This window comes from Erpetoichthys calabaricus, chromosome 9 (assembly GCF_900747795.2).
Source record: "Erpetoichthys calabaricus chromosome 9, fErpCal1.3, whole genome shotgun sequence".
Lineage (NCBI taxonomy): Eukaryota > Metazoa > Chordata > Cladistia > Polypteriformes > Polypteridae > Erpetoichthys > Erpetoichthys calabaricus.
This window is the reverse complement of record NC_041402.2, coordinates 142854365-142870871: the sequence shown is the minus strand read 5'-3', so window position 1 is coordinate 142870871 and position 16507 is coordinate 142854365. Positions and strand designations below refer to the sequence as shown.

Sequence of the window (16507 nt, the reverse complement as noted above, 5' to 3'; positions counted from 1 at the left end):
AGTCACATGGGAGGAAGAACGGAAGCACTTCCAGGTCAAGGACTATTTAAAGGACTGCTGGGAACCCAGCAAGGGAACCAGAGTCGAGTGGAGGTGAACAAAGCTTGCTGAGAGGTATGGAGGAGAAGATAGAGAGATTTGTGTTATTATTGTGTTTGGTGTTTCACTTGCCTGTGATATTGTGGCTGTGGTGCTTTGGGCACTATTTATAGAAGGGAAACAATTAAAACACAGCTATTGCTTTTACTTTGTGTCAGGGGCAGCAGTGACCCCTAGCATCTTGTGTCAGAACAGTATTCATTTTTGGTGGCCTTAAGATTCAGAAGTCAGGTTTATGCATGAATGGCATTGTCCAATGTCATGTGGATAGAGTCTCTCTGATATCAAAAAACCATGTGGAGCTTGTACCTTGTGGTGCTACACACTGAAAATTGATGATCTACTTTGACGATGGACAGCAAGTTCCAGAGGCTTTTATCCTAAAATTATGTGCAAGCAACTTATGTCATCAAGAATGTTTTATTAGTCTTTTTCTTCGGTTTCTTTTGGAAAGGAATTACTCCCAGCTAACATTTAAGTTATAAACTATCTGATCATTCTAATCTAAGAGTATAATGTAGATAACAATGAAAGAAACTGTACTTATATTTACAGAACATAAAAAAGGAAAATACACAACATACGTGGAATTAAAACTTCTTCAAAGTGTTTCACAGCAATGTGTTTGTAATGCCCCAGAGTTAATTTACAGGTCATCACACTCCAATAAAAAACATAAAATCCAGGCAGACTGAAGGTTGGTTTTAAAATAATACCTGCAGTTAGAGAATACCGATTGTCCAATTCACAACACCATAAAAGATTTTTAAAAAACAACCAAAGTTGCTTGTTTTCGTTTCCACTTGTGTTTAAATATGAACAAAAGTTGGAGATGGAGTGAATTAGATGGATGAGCACATATGCTGACATGTTACTTTTGTTACAAAATAGGGGTCAGTGATGAATGAGTGTTATCTGACCACTGACAGAGCACAACTGTGTGTTAAGATGTAAGTTAAGTTAGAAAAAGCACTTATAAATTATTTTTGACAATTTTTTTAAAAACTCATTTAAATCATATCCCTTTTGACCCCCCCACAACCCAACCCGCAAAGGAGAAGAGGATGCAAAGTATGGAAAGCAATTGTCATAACTTTCATAACTCTTTTCATCATTTATGCTTTGATTTAAAAGGTCCCAATGAGCAATGAATTTGTTGGACATATTGAGGTGAGACTGAGGGGCAACAGCTTTGAAGTTAAGAACAAGAAAAAAGTACTTATTACCCCAATACAGTCAATGACCTTCATACAGACAGACAAGCCCATCTATAAACCAGGACAAACAGGTACATGTCATGTTCATTTAAAGGTTTTATTAATTTCTTAATTTTCTTGGTATACTATTTGTTCATGGCTGGAATTTTATTAAGAACTCTTAAATACTTACGCACTATGAAAAAAGGTCTGATCAAATTTCTCAAAATTCACTTTGCTGAAGAAAAACAACACAATAAAAGTTTAAATTACACTTTTCCAAGTAAGTGGTTGAATAAGTAATAATAAGTCTATTAATTCAAGAGTGTCAGTGAAATTTAACAAGCACAACCACAAAACTGAGAGCTACATTTCAAACCATTCTATCACAAATCCACGTCATTCATACTTTCATTCATTTTTTGAACCTGCTTATTCCAGTAAGGTGGCAGAGTCAACAATAGACAAGTATGGTAGTGAGACGTCTGCAGCTGATTGCCATTTTAAATAAACAATCGCCCCACACGAGGCTTTTTGGGGGTAGGGTGCGGTAGCGTGGCGAGAGCAGTTCCCGTGCACGATGTGGGTGGTCCCACAATTAAGTGCACAGGTGCACAATCGCCAGTGGCCGTAATTAGTGCCGGGAACTGCTAATCGTCACAGCTGTGCCACGTCTCTATTTTAAAAGGGAGAAGCGCGAGTGTGAAGGGAAAACGGAGGTTAACAGACGAAGATGGCAGGAGGAGAAAAGAGCCAGTGAGCAAAAGGAAGCAGGCTCATGAGAGAGAAAGCAGGCAGCTGGGAGGAGAGCTCTGGGGGAAGAGTGTATGGCTGACACTCCTGTAGAGCAGTTTTGAGGAGCTGGAGCGACCTAGAAGGTGAATGGCTCACCGCGTAAGGCCGAGCAGGCAGTGACGGTTGAGGAGGGTTGGTGGGGAGAGCCTCAACGTGAGTGCCCTGGCCATTGGGAACCTGAGTCTCAGTCCAGCGAGGGAGCTTGTACGTAGCCATGGGACGGAAGGCAACCGGACCGGTGAAAGTTCAGCTGCACATGCTGATAGGGCAACTCCTCTGCTACAAGGCCCATGAGGGAAAAGCTGAGGAGCCGCCAGATAAAGGAAAAGGAACCAGATTTTTACAAAAAGGACTGTTTCTGCCAGTATTTTAACCTCATTTTTAGCTGAATTATTTATTGGATTTTTAACCTCCACGTTCACCCATTTTGTTGGAGTATTTATTTAACAGTTGAAGCACTGCACTTTCTTTTTGGACACTGTTTGGTTTTGATTGTTTTTAGCAAAAGTGCTGATCACTTTTGCACCTTCCCCTTGCTTCATGTGGTGACCTCATTTGTCCAGCTCATTCCAGTCATGACTATCGACGGTGTCTGGTTCAAGAGGCTCTCAAACCTGGAAGAGGGAGCTTGGAGCCAGACCTACACTGTCACAGCAAGATACCAGACTATCAATAATAACAATAAACCATATTTAATTTTAAATAATGCAATGAAACCCAAAGAACTCTTTTTTTCGCGCACACCAACAGTCCAAAAGTAAGAATTGCCGATTGCCCACACCTACATTTTTGCAGTGAGTTGAAGAAGAGCAGTGTAATAGGGGAGAATCTATGATATACAAAGCAAACAGGATGAAATACAAAATAGAAAAATATATGGACATATTATTATAGCCCTGTGTAGAGTTTGCAAGCTCTCCCCGTGTCTGCGTGGGTTTCCTCTGGGTACTCCGGTTTCCTCCTAGGTTAGGTGCATTGGCGATCCTAAATTGTCCCTAGTGTGTGCTTGGTGTGTGGGTGTGTGTGTCCTGAGGTGGGCTGGCGCCCTGCCCGGGGTTTTTGTTTCCTGCCTTGCGCCCTGTGTTGGCTGGGATTGGCTCCAGCAGACCCCCGTGACCCTGTAGTTAGGATATAGCAGGTTGGATAATGGATGAATGGATATTATTATAGAAAATAACAAATTGTGTAATTTAAGTTTATTAATTTACTCTTTAAAATGTATAAGATACATGGTTTGGCCTTACTTCTCTTGTATATTGGATGTCAATAAAGCATATATGGACAAAAATGCAAGTATAGACTTACTTGTTCACCTGACAGAATAGTGTGTATTGTGAAAGAAAACCAGAAAGAATAAATGTACTTATATTAATCTATATTATCTGTGTGAGTCTCTGTGTAATCACATGTGAAAAGGCCATGTATCAGACCTTACAAAAATGCAAGATTGTAGATTTTCATGTAGACATTCAATGTCAGCCAATATATTGCAGTGCACTTTTTCTCAACTCTAATACTACAAACATCCATCCATCCATTTTCTAACCCGCTAAATCCGAACACAGGGTCACGGGGGTCTGCTGGAGCCAATCCCAGCCAACACAGGGCACAAGGCAGGGAACCAATCCCAGGCAGGGTGCCAACCCACCGCAGGACACACACAAACACACCCACACACCAAGCACACACTAGGGCCAATTTAGAATCGCCAATCCACCTAACCTGCATGTCTTTGGACTGTGGGAGGAAACCGGAGCGCCCGGAGGAAACCCACGCAGACACGGGGAGAACATGCAAACTCCACGCAGGGTGGACCCGGGAAGCGAACCCGGGTCTCCTAACTGCGAGGCAGCAGCGCTACCACTGCGCCACCGTGCCTCCCCTTACTACAAACATGTATGTAGTAAATATTTTAGATAGTAGTAATTATCAATTACAGATTTTGGTTACAGTTTATTAATTGTGTCTTCAATTCCATGTAATAGTAGTACATTGTTATCCATTTATGAAATAAATGAGGAATTAAAAAGAAAATGACACCTTGTATTGGCTAACTGAGTAGATGTCAACATGCAAGCTTTCTAGGCAGCTTATGCCCCTTCTTCAGGCAAGGTATTTATATATACATTGTGCTGTACATTTAATTTTAAATACATAAATTTGCCATTTTTGCCCATCAATCTTAATTCAATATCACATAATGACAAAGTAAAAACCTATTTTCAGAAAGGTTTGCAAATTTATTAAAAATCAAAATCTGAAATCTATCATTCATGTAAGCACTCAGACCATTTCCTGTGGCACTCCAAATTGTAGCTTGGTGCAACCTACTTGCTTTAATTATCCTCGAGATGTATCCAGCAGTTGACTGGAGACCATCTGTAGCATATCTAATTGATTCAAAATAGTTTGGAAAGTCACATTCATGTGTAAAAATAAGGTTTCACAATTCACACATATCAGAACAAAAACCCTGCCATGAAATCCAAGGAACACCCTATAGACCGCCACAATAAAATTGTGCTGAGGCATAGATCAAGGGTATAAAATTATTTCTAAAGCTTTGGGTGTTACCAGGAAAACAGTGGCCTCAAAAATTGGGATTTGGAACAAGTTTGGATCTACCAGGACTCTTTCTAGCGTTGGCCATACAGCCAAAATGAGTAACCAGGCAAGAAGGGTCTTGGTTAGGGAGGTGACCAAGAACCAAACAGTGAGATGGGAGAATCAGTCAGAAGGACAGAAGTACACCATCAATCAGGCGTTTATGGTAGAGTGTACACTTCTGAAAAAAAACCCCTAAAGATAGTGATGAGCAAAGCATGAAAATTTTGATTTGCATGAAGCTTTACAATAGTAAAGCAAAGATTTATTTCTGTGGTAATTGCACAATTTGTGAAACTCATTAAAAAAGATTATGAAGTTTTTTTGGGAATAGAAAACAAGAAATATTGCTCCGTTAAGATTTGTCACATGCATGTTTATTTTTTCTGCAGTGGCATAAAGCAAGAAATCACCTGCACACCAATAAAATCAATTAATTTATGCCTCTCATTCATATCACCACAGAGGTGCAGTGTGTTTTTTAAAACGTATTGAAAGCCACTTGCCCTCCTCCCGCCATTACAAAGCAACTGCCCTTTCCTGTTTCATTATAGCCTAAGCAGGTATTATCTTACCAGTACAACCACAAAAGACATGTCTATTGAATGAAGAAAATGTCTGTTAAGTGACACAAATAGACAGGAATTAAACACCTTCCTTGTGTCAGTCGCACAAATTTCACACTCAAGCAAAACATCATTTGTTTCATGGAGTAACACTTTAGTTTAGGTACTGCAAAAATGCACCCATTACTTGTTTACTCTTATGTAACAAGACTTCAACAAAGATTTAGTTTGGTCTTCAAAACACATACCACATCAGTCGATAGGTTATTCATTTCTTTGCAGTGTGACATATTGACATGGTCTTATGCTAAATATGTAATGTCAAGAGAAATGTGTCTCAATTAAGCCACTTCAGACCACTGCAAAGTAGAATTTAATTACTAGGTCACATTGCAGAGATGAATAAACCCTTTACTGATGCTTTATAAGTGTTATAAAGACCCAAAGAAGCCTTTGTTAAAGTCTACTACAAGGCTGCTGATCACAAATATGATAATATTTTTGATTTTGATTCTTTACACGGTGGTCCTAGTCCTCTAGCAGCCATTAGCAGAAGGTTAATAATGATTAATTTCAAACACATGCAGGCAGGGTATCAATTTAGACTGTATCAGGGTCGCTTATTACAAATATGCTGTGACTTTTAATTTTTGACCTTTTACTGGGGTCCCTCTATGGACCTCTGTCAGCGGGCAACAAATTATAAATATCTGTTGCTACTGAGAATATTTAGGCTTTAAACATTTAAACTAAAGTACACAATTTAATATTTAAAATATATGGCACAACTATTCTTGTCTATTATATGCTTCTACCTCATGATAAAAATCATTGCATTTCTCATGAACATCCCGAATTAGGGCAGTTTACACTAATTCATACTTTTTTCGTTTCAGTTAAATTTCGTATTTTTGCAATGAACAAGGATTTTTTACCTGTCAATGAAAAGGTAAGAAGTAAACATACAGTATATATTTTTAATTATTGGTAAGAAAAAATAAAGAGTTAAATCTGAATAAAATACATTTGTTGTGTAAGCTATTATCTTTTTCTTTTTATTCTTGTCATCATACTTTAAGAAAATGTATTAAATGAATACTACAATATTTGAATATCACTAGTTGTTTACAATATGATGAGGTTGATTTAAAAATTCTATATTAAATGATCCCATTTTTATTTTGCAGTACACAACTGTGGAACTAGTGGTAAGTTAAAAACATTATTTTTCTTTTAAAACAATTTCTTATCGATCATCTCTTCAAATATGCCAAGTTATTAGTAAACTGATGTGATCGGTATTAGGAAGGCAGTATGATATAATGATAAAACAACAACAACCTTAGGGTTACCAAGTAAATCCTCACATTTGAGTCACTGCCCTGAGCAAATAAATTAACCTGGCTGAGCTCCGATTGTATAGTAATACATGCAAGCATGTATAACATTTCTGAACTTGTGAGCTACCTTAATCACCAGGGGTCTCATGTATAACACCTTGCATAGAATTCACACTAAAACATGGTATACGGACAAAAACAGAAATGTGCATATGCCAACTTCCACATTCTTTCACTATATAAATCCCTGTCTGTGTGAAGTGTAATGCATGTGCATATTTGCATATTTTAAAATGCAAATCAATATAAATAGCTCTTTCCATTCAGCGTTTGGTTAAATGACAATGGAAAAACCATGTGAAAAAAATAATTTCAGCGAATGGAAAGTTGAGGCAAGGAAAAACATCCTATTTGTTGCCTTAAGCAGTGGTATAAACAACAAAAGGAAGTCAATTGAGTGATACAGAGTGTGGAGAACCTTGAAAGATCAAATTCAGAAAGTCACACAGTGCCCGAAATGAAAAAGAAGTAGTCAGAGATCATAGTCACTGTGAAATGGTGAGTCGTTGCGCACTGCCTGAGTGTGATAGGGAAGCTTATTAGGGGGAAAAGAAAAGAAAAAATAGGGACACAGTGAAAAAAAGGTCAAAATGTCCACTTCTGTCTCGTACTTTATTTTGTCATTAAAGTAGAAAGTCATAAACGTAATCTTAAAATCAATTAATTTACTAGTTTCTCAAATCCCATTGTTACTAAAATGGCACGTTAAATGCTTCATATTCTATGTGTTCGTCTATGTACTCTCTGTGTGAATCACTACGTGCTTCTTAAATGGGCTTTCTCTTACGCTGATAGAACACAGAATACATTACATTAATGATATTACAGCTCTCTGAGCAATACTAACAATACTAAATACTAAGATGTATACTTGATATCATTTTCATGATGATAGGAAGTAAAGCATGTATTAAACATGAGGGCATGGTGGCGCAGTGGTAGAGACGAGCTGGTGCCCCGTCTGGAGATCATTCCTGACACCCGCAAGATGATTGCTGCGATGCATGCAACCCTCGATTAAATAATTTATTGCAGCAGTAATGTCTCTTTCAAACATACTAACCCCCAATTCCCATTCTTCCTTTTCTTTCTCCAAATAATACTAGCTTGGCTTTTCTCCAAGTAACCAATTGTCACACAATAAGTTCTTTAATAAATGTAAAGGTTAGAACACTGATTCTTCAAAACTTTCATGGAACACTGAAATGTCTTTGTAGTATATGTTTAATTATACCATCTATCTGTCCATCCAGGGTCGCGACAATCCCAGCAAGCATACAGCGCGAGGCAGGAACAAACCCTAAATGCAGTGCCAGCTTATCGCTAGCACTGCGCCACCGTACAAAGAAAGTTTAATTATTAACAGTATACATTATTTAAATGAAGATAAAATTTTATCTGTATAATGTAATATACATACTTTATACTGCATTTCATCTTAAAAATGATATCAAGAGCTCCAAGAAGATAGTGCTTGAAAATCTAAATCGATTTAGAAGCCAGTCATCATCATCTGTAAATACACGCTGCTTATAGAATTGAATTGAATTCCTTTATTGTTATTGTATGGTACAATGAATTTCAATATGCAAATCCTCCATAAGCTTCCTATAAAATTATAAAATAACAACAACAATAATAATAATAATAACAGTAGTGATAATAATAATACAATAAAAAAACAATGAAAAATATACTAATGTAAGCATAAGTGGCTCAGGTTGTGCAATACTGCAACTGCAGTGCAAGTTTAAAGTGAGGTAATTGTACAAGCAGTTCTACCGGGAGCAATAGATGGACTGATTGAGCATGTTTAGAGCTTGATGAAATTAGTTCTGAACTGCCAGATCCCGAGAGAAAAAGCTCTGAAGCATTTGCCGTATGCATTTGCCGTAGCAGCGAAGATCAAATAGACTGTGCACATGTCTGAGACAGTGTGTGCTAGATGCTGTATACCGATAATCCTCTTTCTGATCAGCTGCTATAGAGCTGTGATTTCTGAACTTGATCTGAACTCTGAACCGCATGAGGTCAGGCAATGTCGTGCACCAGGAGGAACCCAGGAACCACTGCACCAGCATAGGGTCTGACAATGGGTCCAAGAATTTCATCCCGATAACTAATGGCAGTCAATGTGCAGTTGTCTAGCCTGTAGAGGTCTGTGTGTCCCTCCATGGATATGCCTCTCCAGACCATCACTGACCCACCACCAAACCGGCCATGCTGAACATCCGTTATATGTGCTCAGGGTGAACCTGCTCTCATCTGTGAAAAGCACAGGGTGCCAGTAGTAGACCTGCACATTCTGGTATTCTATGGCAAATGCCAATCAAGCCCCTCAGGCCATCCTCATGAAGGCTATTTCAGATTGTTTGGTCAGAGACATTCACACCAGTGGCCTGCTGGAGGTCATTTTGTAGGGATCTGGCAGTGCTCATCCTGTTCCTCCTTGCCCAAAGGAGCAGATACCAGTCCTGCTAATGGGTTAAGGACCTTCTACAAACCTGTCCAGCTCTCCTAGAGTAATTGCCTGTCTCCTGGAATTTCCTCCATGCCCTTGAGATTGTGCTGGGAGACACAGCAAACCTTCTGGCAAAGGCACGTATTGATGTGCCATCCTGGAGAAGTTGGACTACCTGTGCAACCTCTGTAGGGTCCAGGTATCACCTCATGCTACCAGTATTGATACTGACAGTAGCCAAATACAAAATTAGTGATAAAACAGTCAGAAAAGATGAGGAAGGAAAAATGTCAGTGGCCTCCACCTGTTAAACCATTAATGTTTTGGAGGTCATCTCATTGCTGCCCCTTTAGTGCACCTATTGTTAATTTCATTAACAATCCCCTCTGCTACTTTACTGACCAGATCAATATCCTTGATGTTTCATTGACTTGATGCTATACTCTGATTAAAAATATTTTAATTTTTTTGAGCAGTATATTTATTTCTTGATGTCATTATTCTTGTTATTTTTATGTTATTGATTATTTCTAATAATTCTGGACATATGAATTTTATGTTCCAACTATGTACTCCTTTTTATCATTATGCTTGTGACCCTATTTTGTGTTACGGTTTTTTGGATGGTTCTTCCTGCATGATGCACTAAGAATGTGCTGAAGACAGTAGTTGGTGTTATAACAGGTCTTAGACAGTTCTGGGAATGCAGCTGCACAGATTAGGGTGCTGACATCATGAAACATTCTCAGAAGATAGACGCTATATATGGTTGGACATTATCCTGTTGGAAAAATGCACTGAGTAGATCACACAATGTTTGCCAGAATGTTCTTGATGCATTGTCACTTGTCTTACTGCTCTTAATGAATGGAAGGAAACACAAACTCTAATATTTTAGGTAAACACTTGCTGTGCTGGCCATGCAAGTATCTCATTTGAGGTTCCTGGTCTGATTGCACTTTTATCCACTTCATTTCCATGCATAACTGTTAGACATCAGTCTCAGTGCTGAATGTGACATTATACCACTCCATTGTAGTTTAATCTTCATGACACAGCACTATTGCCGATGCAGTTAACATTCACATACAATCAGTTACAAATTTTGTAAAGAACACTGTGAGATCCATTTTATGTCTGATTAAATTATGAATTGACAATCCAATGAAAGAACAGAAGGTGGATAGTGTTGTATAATCACATTGACAGTTGGTTGCATAGTATGCCAAACCATTTTTGGTTGCTTCTGGTCTTCTATGATTGGTTCTCTAAAGAATATGAGGATCTGAAAATAACTAACACTATTATATTTGCATTATGATTATTATACAATATTTTAATCATTTATTTTCCCTTATTTTGTGTCAGTGGTGTCACTAGCAGTGGTTAGTATAGGATTTGACACCATTTTCAGGTACATGTAAAGAAGTACCAATGCAACTCATCACATTAGCTATTTTCCTTTAATGAGAGAACCCAATTAAGAAAGAATCTTCACTTTGAGAGTGAAATTTAGTTAACTAAATAAACTTTATGTAGTTAACTACCACAGGAGTTATAGGTAAAGGCCCGGGCCTAAACTGACTCATTTAACTAATAGTTTTACTATTTGTCATGAACGTTATACTAAATGGTTCACTAACTCTTGTTCTAGGATCCCCGCTCTAATCGAATTGGGCAATGGCTTAACATTTCTACCAACACTGGAATTGTGGACTTATCCTACCCCACAACTTCAGAAGCCCCTCTGGGAATGTATACTCTGAGAGCATTGCAGGAACAGGGGTTCAGTCTTCATGAAAAGTTTAAAGTAAAAGAATATGGTGAGATCTACAGTATATATACATATACATATATAGATTTATATACACATGAATGTAAAATGAGTGAAATGTTTGTAATGTCTGTATGTTGTCTTTTATGCACCTGTCTTTTATGTCTGCACATTGAGCCTGGAGAAATGCAATTTCGTTCAGCTATGCATCCGTTGTTGTACTGTTGTATGGTATGAATGACAATAAAGTTCACTTACTTACTTACTAACTTACATGTATGTACTGACTGAATTACCCACCATTGTATGGGTATATTTGCATAATGAGTTAAGCTAGGAAATAAAATATTTGTGTTTTTAAAAAAATTTCCTTTTGTCAATGCTGACTGAAATGCACTGTCCCATTCATCATCCATACCACATCTCTCATAACTATTACATTTTCAGCTCTCATGAATTAAGAATTTTTTTTTGTATGATTCGTTTCCATAATTGCTTTAACTCTTTGCTGGGCTGGAACTATATATTCTACTTCATTGTATTTCCTGGTTTAGTGTAGTTTCATGAAAATATATTTAATCACTTATGTATTAAACTAGATGGCTTGTTAAATAATTGAATATATGAACCGCAGAAAGCATCTACAGTAGGAGGGCTGGCTTATTAGGGTTCACACAGATTGCTGCTGGTCTATGCGGTACTACAAGGCAGAGTACCAGTGGCATTCGATAAATGTTACAAAGATGACACAAAGCTGATTCATTCAATGTTGATTTAAAATTGCTACACTACATTTGCTTCAATGGCCTAAAATTATAAATGCTTCATTATAAAATTGATTTGATATGTCTACTATCAAGAAACAGAAAAAGTTACTAACGTAATTTTCAAACTTTCTCTTTCTACTGTATTCTGAACAGCGACTCAGCTTGTGCTAAAAATTGTTTTCATTACTTCTGTTTCATCGTGGCTTGTCTTTCATTGTGGCTTGTCTCTCCTGCACTTAGCAGTGATATGAAGGTGTATGACAGCACTAGCATTTTCATAAAGGTAAGGTTTTGCTTTGATAAAAAACGTAGTGTCGTCAGTTCATTTCACTGTGCAGTGAAATTCATATCTTCATGTTTGACAAACACAGAGCAAGCCACCACTGTCCTTGTCAGGCAGCCCGAATGTCTTTATTTTTGTTATGTGTAATGTAACATCACAAAATAACAGGTAGTGGTGGGTGAATTAGCAGCATTTCGTTTCACACACGTATTTTGTAAAACTGATACAATTCTGCAAATGCAAAATTGACTAAAGGGTGTTTTGGAGTTTTAAAAGTTTTGGAGGGATTAAAAGAAAGGAACATTGCTTATTAAGAGTTTGGCAACACCCTTTTGGACGTGTGTATTTCTCAGAAAAAAGTCTAGATGAAAATAAATGGGGGGAGTGTCTTTTGGAAATTTAACATGCATAAACACAACCGAAAATGAGACAAAAAGATTATACTTTTAGACAGAGCTGTAATCCAACAAGACAAAAAATTGGTATCTAAATTATTAATATTATTATTTTTATTTATTTGAAGCTCCTCAACTGAAGCTGGACCATACTTCATGTCCAAAACAAAACAAAATAAACTCTTGGCAATGGTATAGTAAAGATTAAATTGAGATATCTTATGATAGTACAGTCCAGATACAATCCTAGTGTAGAATGTTAAACTGAAAAAAGGGGGAAATTCTAAAGCGTCTGTAATGTAACCATAAACAATGGCAAGATAAAGAGTATTATACTTATATATATATAAAAATTATGCACATGTAAATTCAAGCATATTTATGTGCCTGAAAACTTTCAAGTCCACATGTTTACTTGTTGTTTTGTCTTGGTAGAGTAATATATATATTACTCTACTTTCCCCTATTGTATTATTAATATGTAGCCTTAGAATGCCTAATCTCACAGACTTACCACTGTTTATAAGATATTATTGTATATAACTTATCCCCACCTTCCCTTCTATATCTATAAACTTAGGCAATTGGATGTAGTAAAAGACAAGCAGAAGTTAAGTTACAGTTTAAACAATGTATTAGTATTATTGATAATATTCATAAATAATAACAAAATGCAAAGTACATTTGAATATTGGCAACCATACAACCTGATTAAATGATGATATGTAGTTCAGGTGGCACACAGTCTTCTGGTTACTTAAATGTCTCTAGTTAAGGCATCATTGATGCTTAGCTTTCAGCCACATGTCTGTTCAAAATGGCTGCTGAGCTGTGCTGTTCATTGTGTTCTCTTCATCATCACAGGTTAGCAAGAGAGATGCTTCTTCATCATATGTTGGTTGATAAGAGAGAGATACTGAGGTTAAACACATACATTTATAGATGTTCTGTCCAACCTTGAGAGCCAATAGCACATCGTGGTACTTAAAGGCTTCTGAACCAAGCCAATTCCAAACAGCCATACTTCAGACCAATGGGGGAAATATAACATCTTAACACCTGCCCCCAAACCATATGTTAAAGTACACCTTAGCCCATTTGCGGGGGTAGAAATGACTTTAGCAAAGAAACACTTGCCAAACTGGCTTAAAACACACATCCCCCAAATCCTGTCGTAAAATTCAAACAGACCCATTCCTAAAGGGGGGTGTGTGTGTGTGTGTGTGTGTGGGGGGGGGGGGGGTATGGGTGTAAACACTAAATTACACTGCTTTGTCTAAATTACAAATAAAGATATACAGTACAAAATATTCATCAAGTTATATGTAAAATCTCACATCACAACACTTGTACAAAGTCTAATATCACTTTCAGTTACCTAATGGTTAGTCAAATACTGTATACATAAAATTAACAGAATAAATTTCAATATAATAGCTGAAAAAGTGGAAAAAAGAAAACAAAGAGAATAGTTACTGCAAATGTTACTTTAAACATAGACCAAGTTGCAAGCAGCTGGTTGTTTGCATTTGTAGTGTCCGATTTAAAGTTTTATCATATTATTTTGAAAAATAATTTGACTATGAGTTTCACTGGGTTTGGGTGATATTCAGGAAGTCCTTCAATTATGATGTTCCTTCTATATCTATCTTCAAATGGTGCTAATTTATCACAAAGCAATTTGCATTCATTTCCTACAGCAGCTGCTTTTTTGTCAGTGGCAGATGTTGTAAAAGTTTGTTTAACTTCTTTCAGGTGAGCACCAAATACTCAATTTTGCTCATATTTCCCTGTATTTTTCCAACAATTTTTACTAAATTTATTTTTAGCTTTACTTCAAAGTTAATGCTAAAACATTGCTCTCAATCTTTTATATCCTTGTTCAGCTTATCTGTTCTCTTGTGTGTTCCTGCTTTATCTGTTCTGTTGGGTTGGGCAAGCAACTACAGGAATCTTTAAAAGGGTGCGGTTCCATCACACCTCTTGTTCCAAACACTATCATCAACAGCTTCTAGACCACATCCAGGGCCGGATTAAGAGTTTTGGGGGCCCGTAGCACATTTCAAATTTGGGGGTCCTTTTGGTCTGCATCATCTGAAGTTTAGATTCTGAACAGTTCAAACCGGACTAAATAATTATTTTACTCTCAATTATAATAAGAATCTTGTAATATTTATGTGAATTTTATGTGTTGGGCCCCTAAAGTTTTGTTGTGTAAGAAACTTACAGTTTAAAAACGTAAAGATAATATTTTTAAAGACCAGTTTTTCAATGCTACACTTTTTCATTAAATATTGGGTCCACCATTTGGGGGCCCCCAAAATTGCGGGGCCCGTAGCATATGCTACATGTGCCTATTGGTTAATCCGGCACTGACCACATCTCATAAGAGAAGTAAAAGAAAGGATAGCAGTTTGGCAGAAAGCACAAGACAAGATGTTAATAGACGATCAACTGCTCATCTCTCACTAGCAGACAGTGTTGATATAATTAAAATAAATATAATGACATTTTTTCTGTTTTAGAGTATTTCTACAGTTATTAAAAAAATCTTTTTAAACTCAGTTCAATTGTTTCCTTATACTGAAGGCAAAAAGTCCACATACATCAAAATAAGCATTACAAAAATCAAATGTGAATGTGGTATGGGGATAACTGACTTTCATCTATAATAATATATTGAGAATATCTATATTTTGAGACAATAGAAAGAAGTTGGTGCTGAATCCATATTTGATTCACACATTCAAATTACGGAACCAAAGTAGAACCTGTTGTAACACAAGGACACAAACATAGCAAAAAGCTGTGCAGTCTCCAAAATAAGCCACAAAAGCAGGCCATAACTGTTACTGAGCAGCCCAGAAGAGGATCACTCCATGTATGCAAATCCTCAATCTGCTACCTGCAGGCTGTGGCCTACACAGGCCTGAAAATGGAAAGCTTGACTCAAAAAGTAATGAAAGTCCCAAAATATACCAAAATTCTTTACAAGGGAGAGGGTTGTCTTAAATATCTGGTTTGCAGAGAAAACCCAAACAAAGAATCTTTATAAATTGTAAATAAATTATTCATTAATTAATTATTATAATATATAAATTATAAATTGAAAGTTTATCTAAACAAATAAATAGAATATGGACACAAAAGCAACAAAAAGGATTTCCCTAAAAGGCAATCCAAGGCAAACGTGTCAGTACACTGTCCAATGGCACATCCAACAAACGAAGCAAGAGTAATTCCTATAATCCAATAACCTGTAAGATCAAATGAAAAGCAATGCTTATAATATCTCCATGACAAATCTAATGACATACCTAAGGAAAGGTGTCTTATTATTAGAAAACAATAAAACAGAAAATATATACAAGTCCAGTCTAAGGCTGAAACATAGCAGTAAACACTTCAAGGAAAAGTCACTGGTGTCTACTGCTCCATTACAGAATCACTTTGCCATCAAGTCTTCCCTTAACTGCAAAGTAGAAGGCATTAGGCATCTCAATCTTTATAGATCTTTATACTGATATTATAGGTGCACCTTTTGATCAGCTCTGCTGTAAACATAGAATTTTTAAAACACTGTTGTGTTTCCATTTAGAAGGCAATTAAAGTAAAATAAAGTATATCACGGTTTAGACCCTAAATGACAATGATACCATGTAGTTCTATGGATGCTGTTTGGGCATATGTTTTGGTATTGCCCGATATTAAAGCCCATTTGGAAAAAAAAAATGTTACCTTATCTGTCAGATAGTCTAGGATGAATAATCATTGAAATTTATCTTATAGTAGTCTTTGGAGTTATTTCAGGCACAACTTTTACACTTTTATTTTCTACACTACATATTTAGCATATCAACTACTGCTTCATTTGGAAGAATCCTGATGGACCCTGCATAACATAATGGGAAAATCATATTTTAAAATACCTAATATAGTAAAAAAAATAAATAAATAAAATAAAAAAACACATTTTCCTTGACTGGACCTGTGCAGCGCTTCTTTAGGATTTGGCAAGATTTTATCAGTTTTACTCTAAAATAACTGCATGGCTACTGATGGTCTCTCTGCAGAATTCCTATTGTTTTAAATAATATGAGGTTGCATTACACAGTGGGACTCTTTTATATTACTAATTAGCTCTCAATTGAGGCTGGGGGTTTGGGT

The 16507-nt window shown here is 36.7% G+C and overlaps 1 protein-coding gene across 4 annotated transcripts in view; it reads left to right on the top strand.

The window, feature by feature from the left end:
- The window catches only part of LOC114658183 (alpha-2-macroglobulin-like protein 1), a 291504-nt gene that overhangs the window by 181741 nt on the left and 93256 nt on the right, over nucleotides 1–16507 (top strand). For 2 of the 4 annotated variants that reach the window (XM_028810274.2, XM_051932110.1), the window contains exons 3-6: nucleotides 1234–1387; nucleotides 6157–6209; nucleotides 6448–6468; nucleotides 10776–10944. The exons of the other annotated variants lie outside the window; for them this stretch is intronic. In XM_028810274.2, coding sequence (XP_028666107.1) covers nucleotides 1234–1387; nucleotides 6157–6209; nucleotides 6448–6468; nucleotides 10776–10944 — 397 coding nt within the window. The remainder of the gene's footprint in view (nucleotides 1–1233; nucleotides 1388–6156; nucleotides 6210–6447; nucleotides 6469–10775; nucleotides 10945–16507) is intronic. 4 annotated transcript variants of the gene reach the window in all.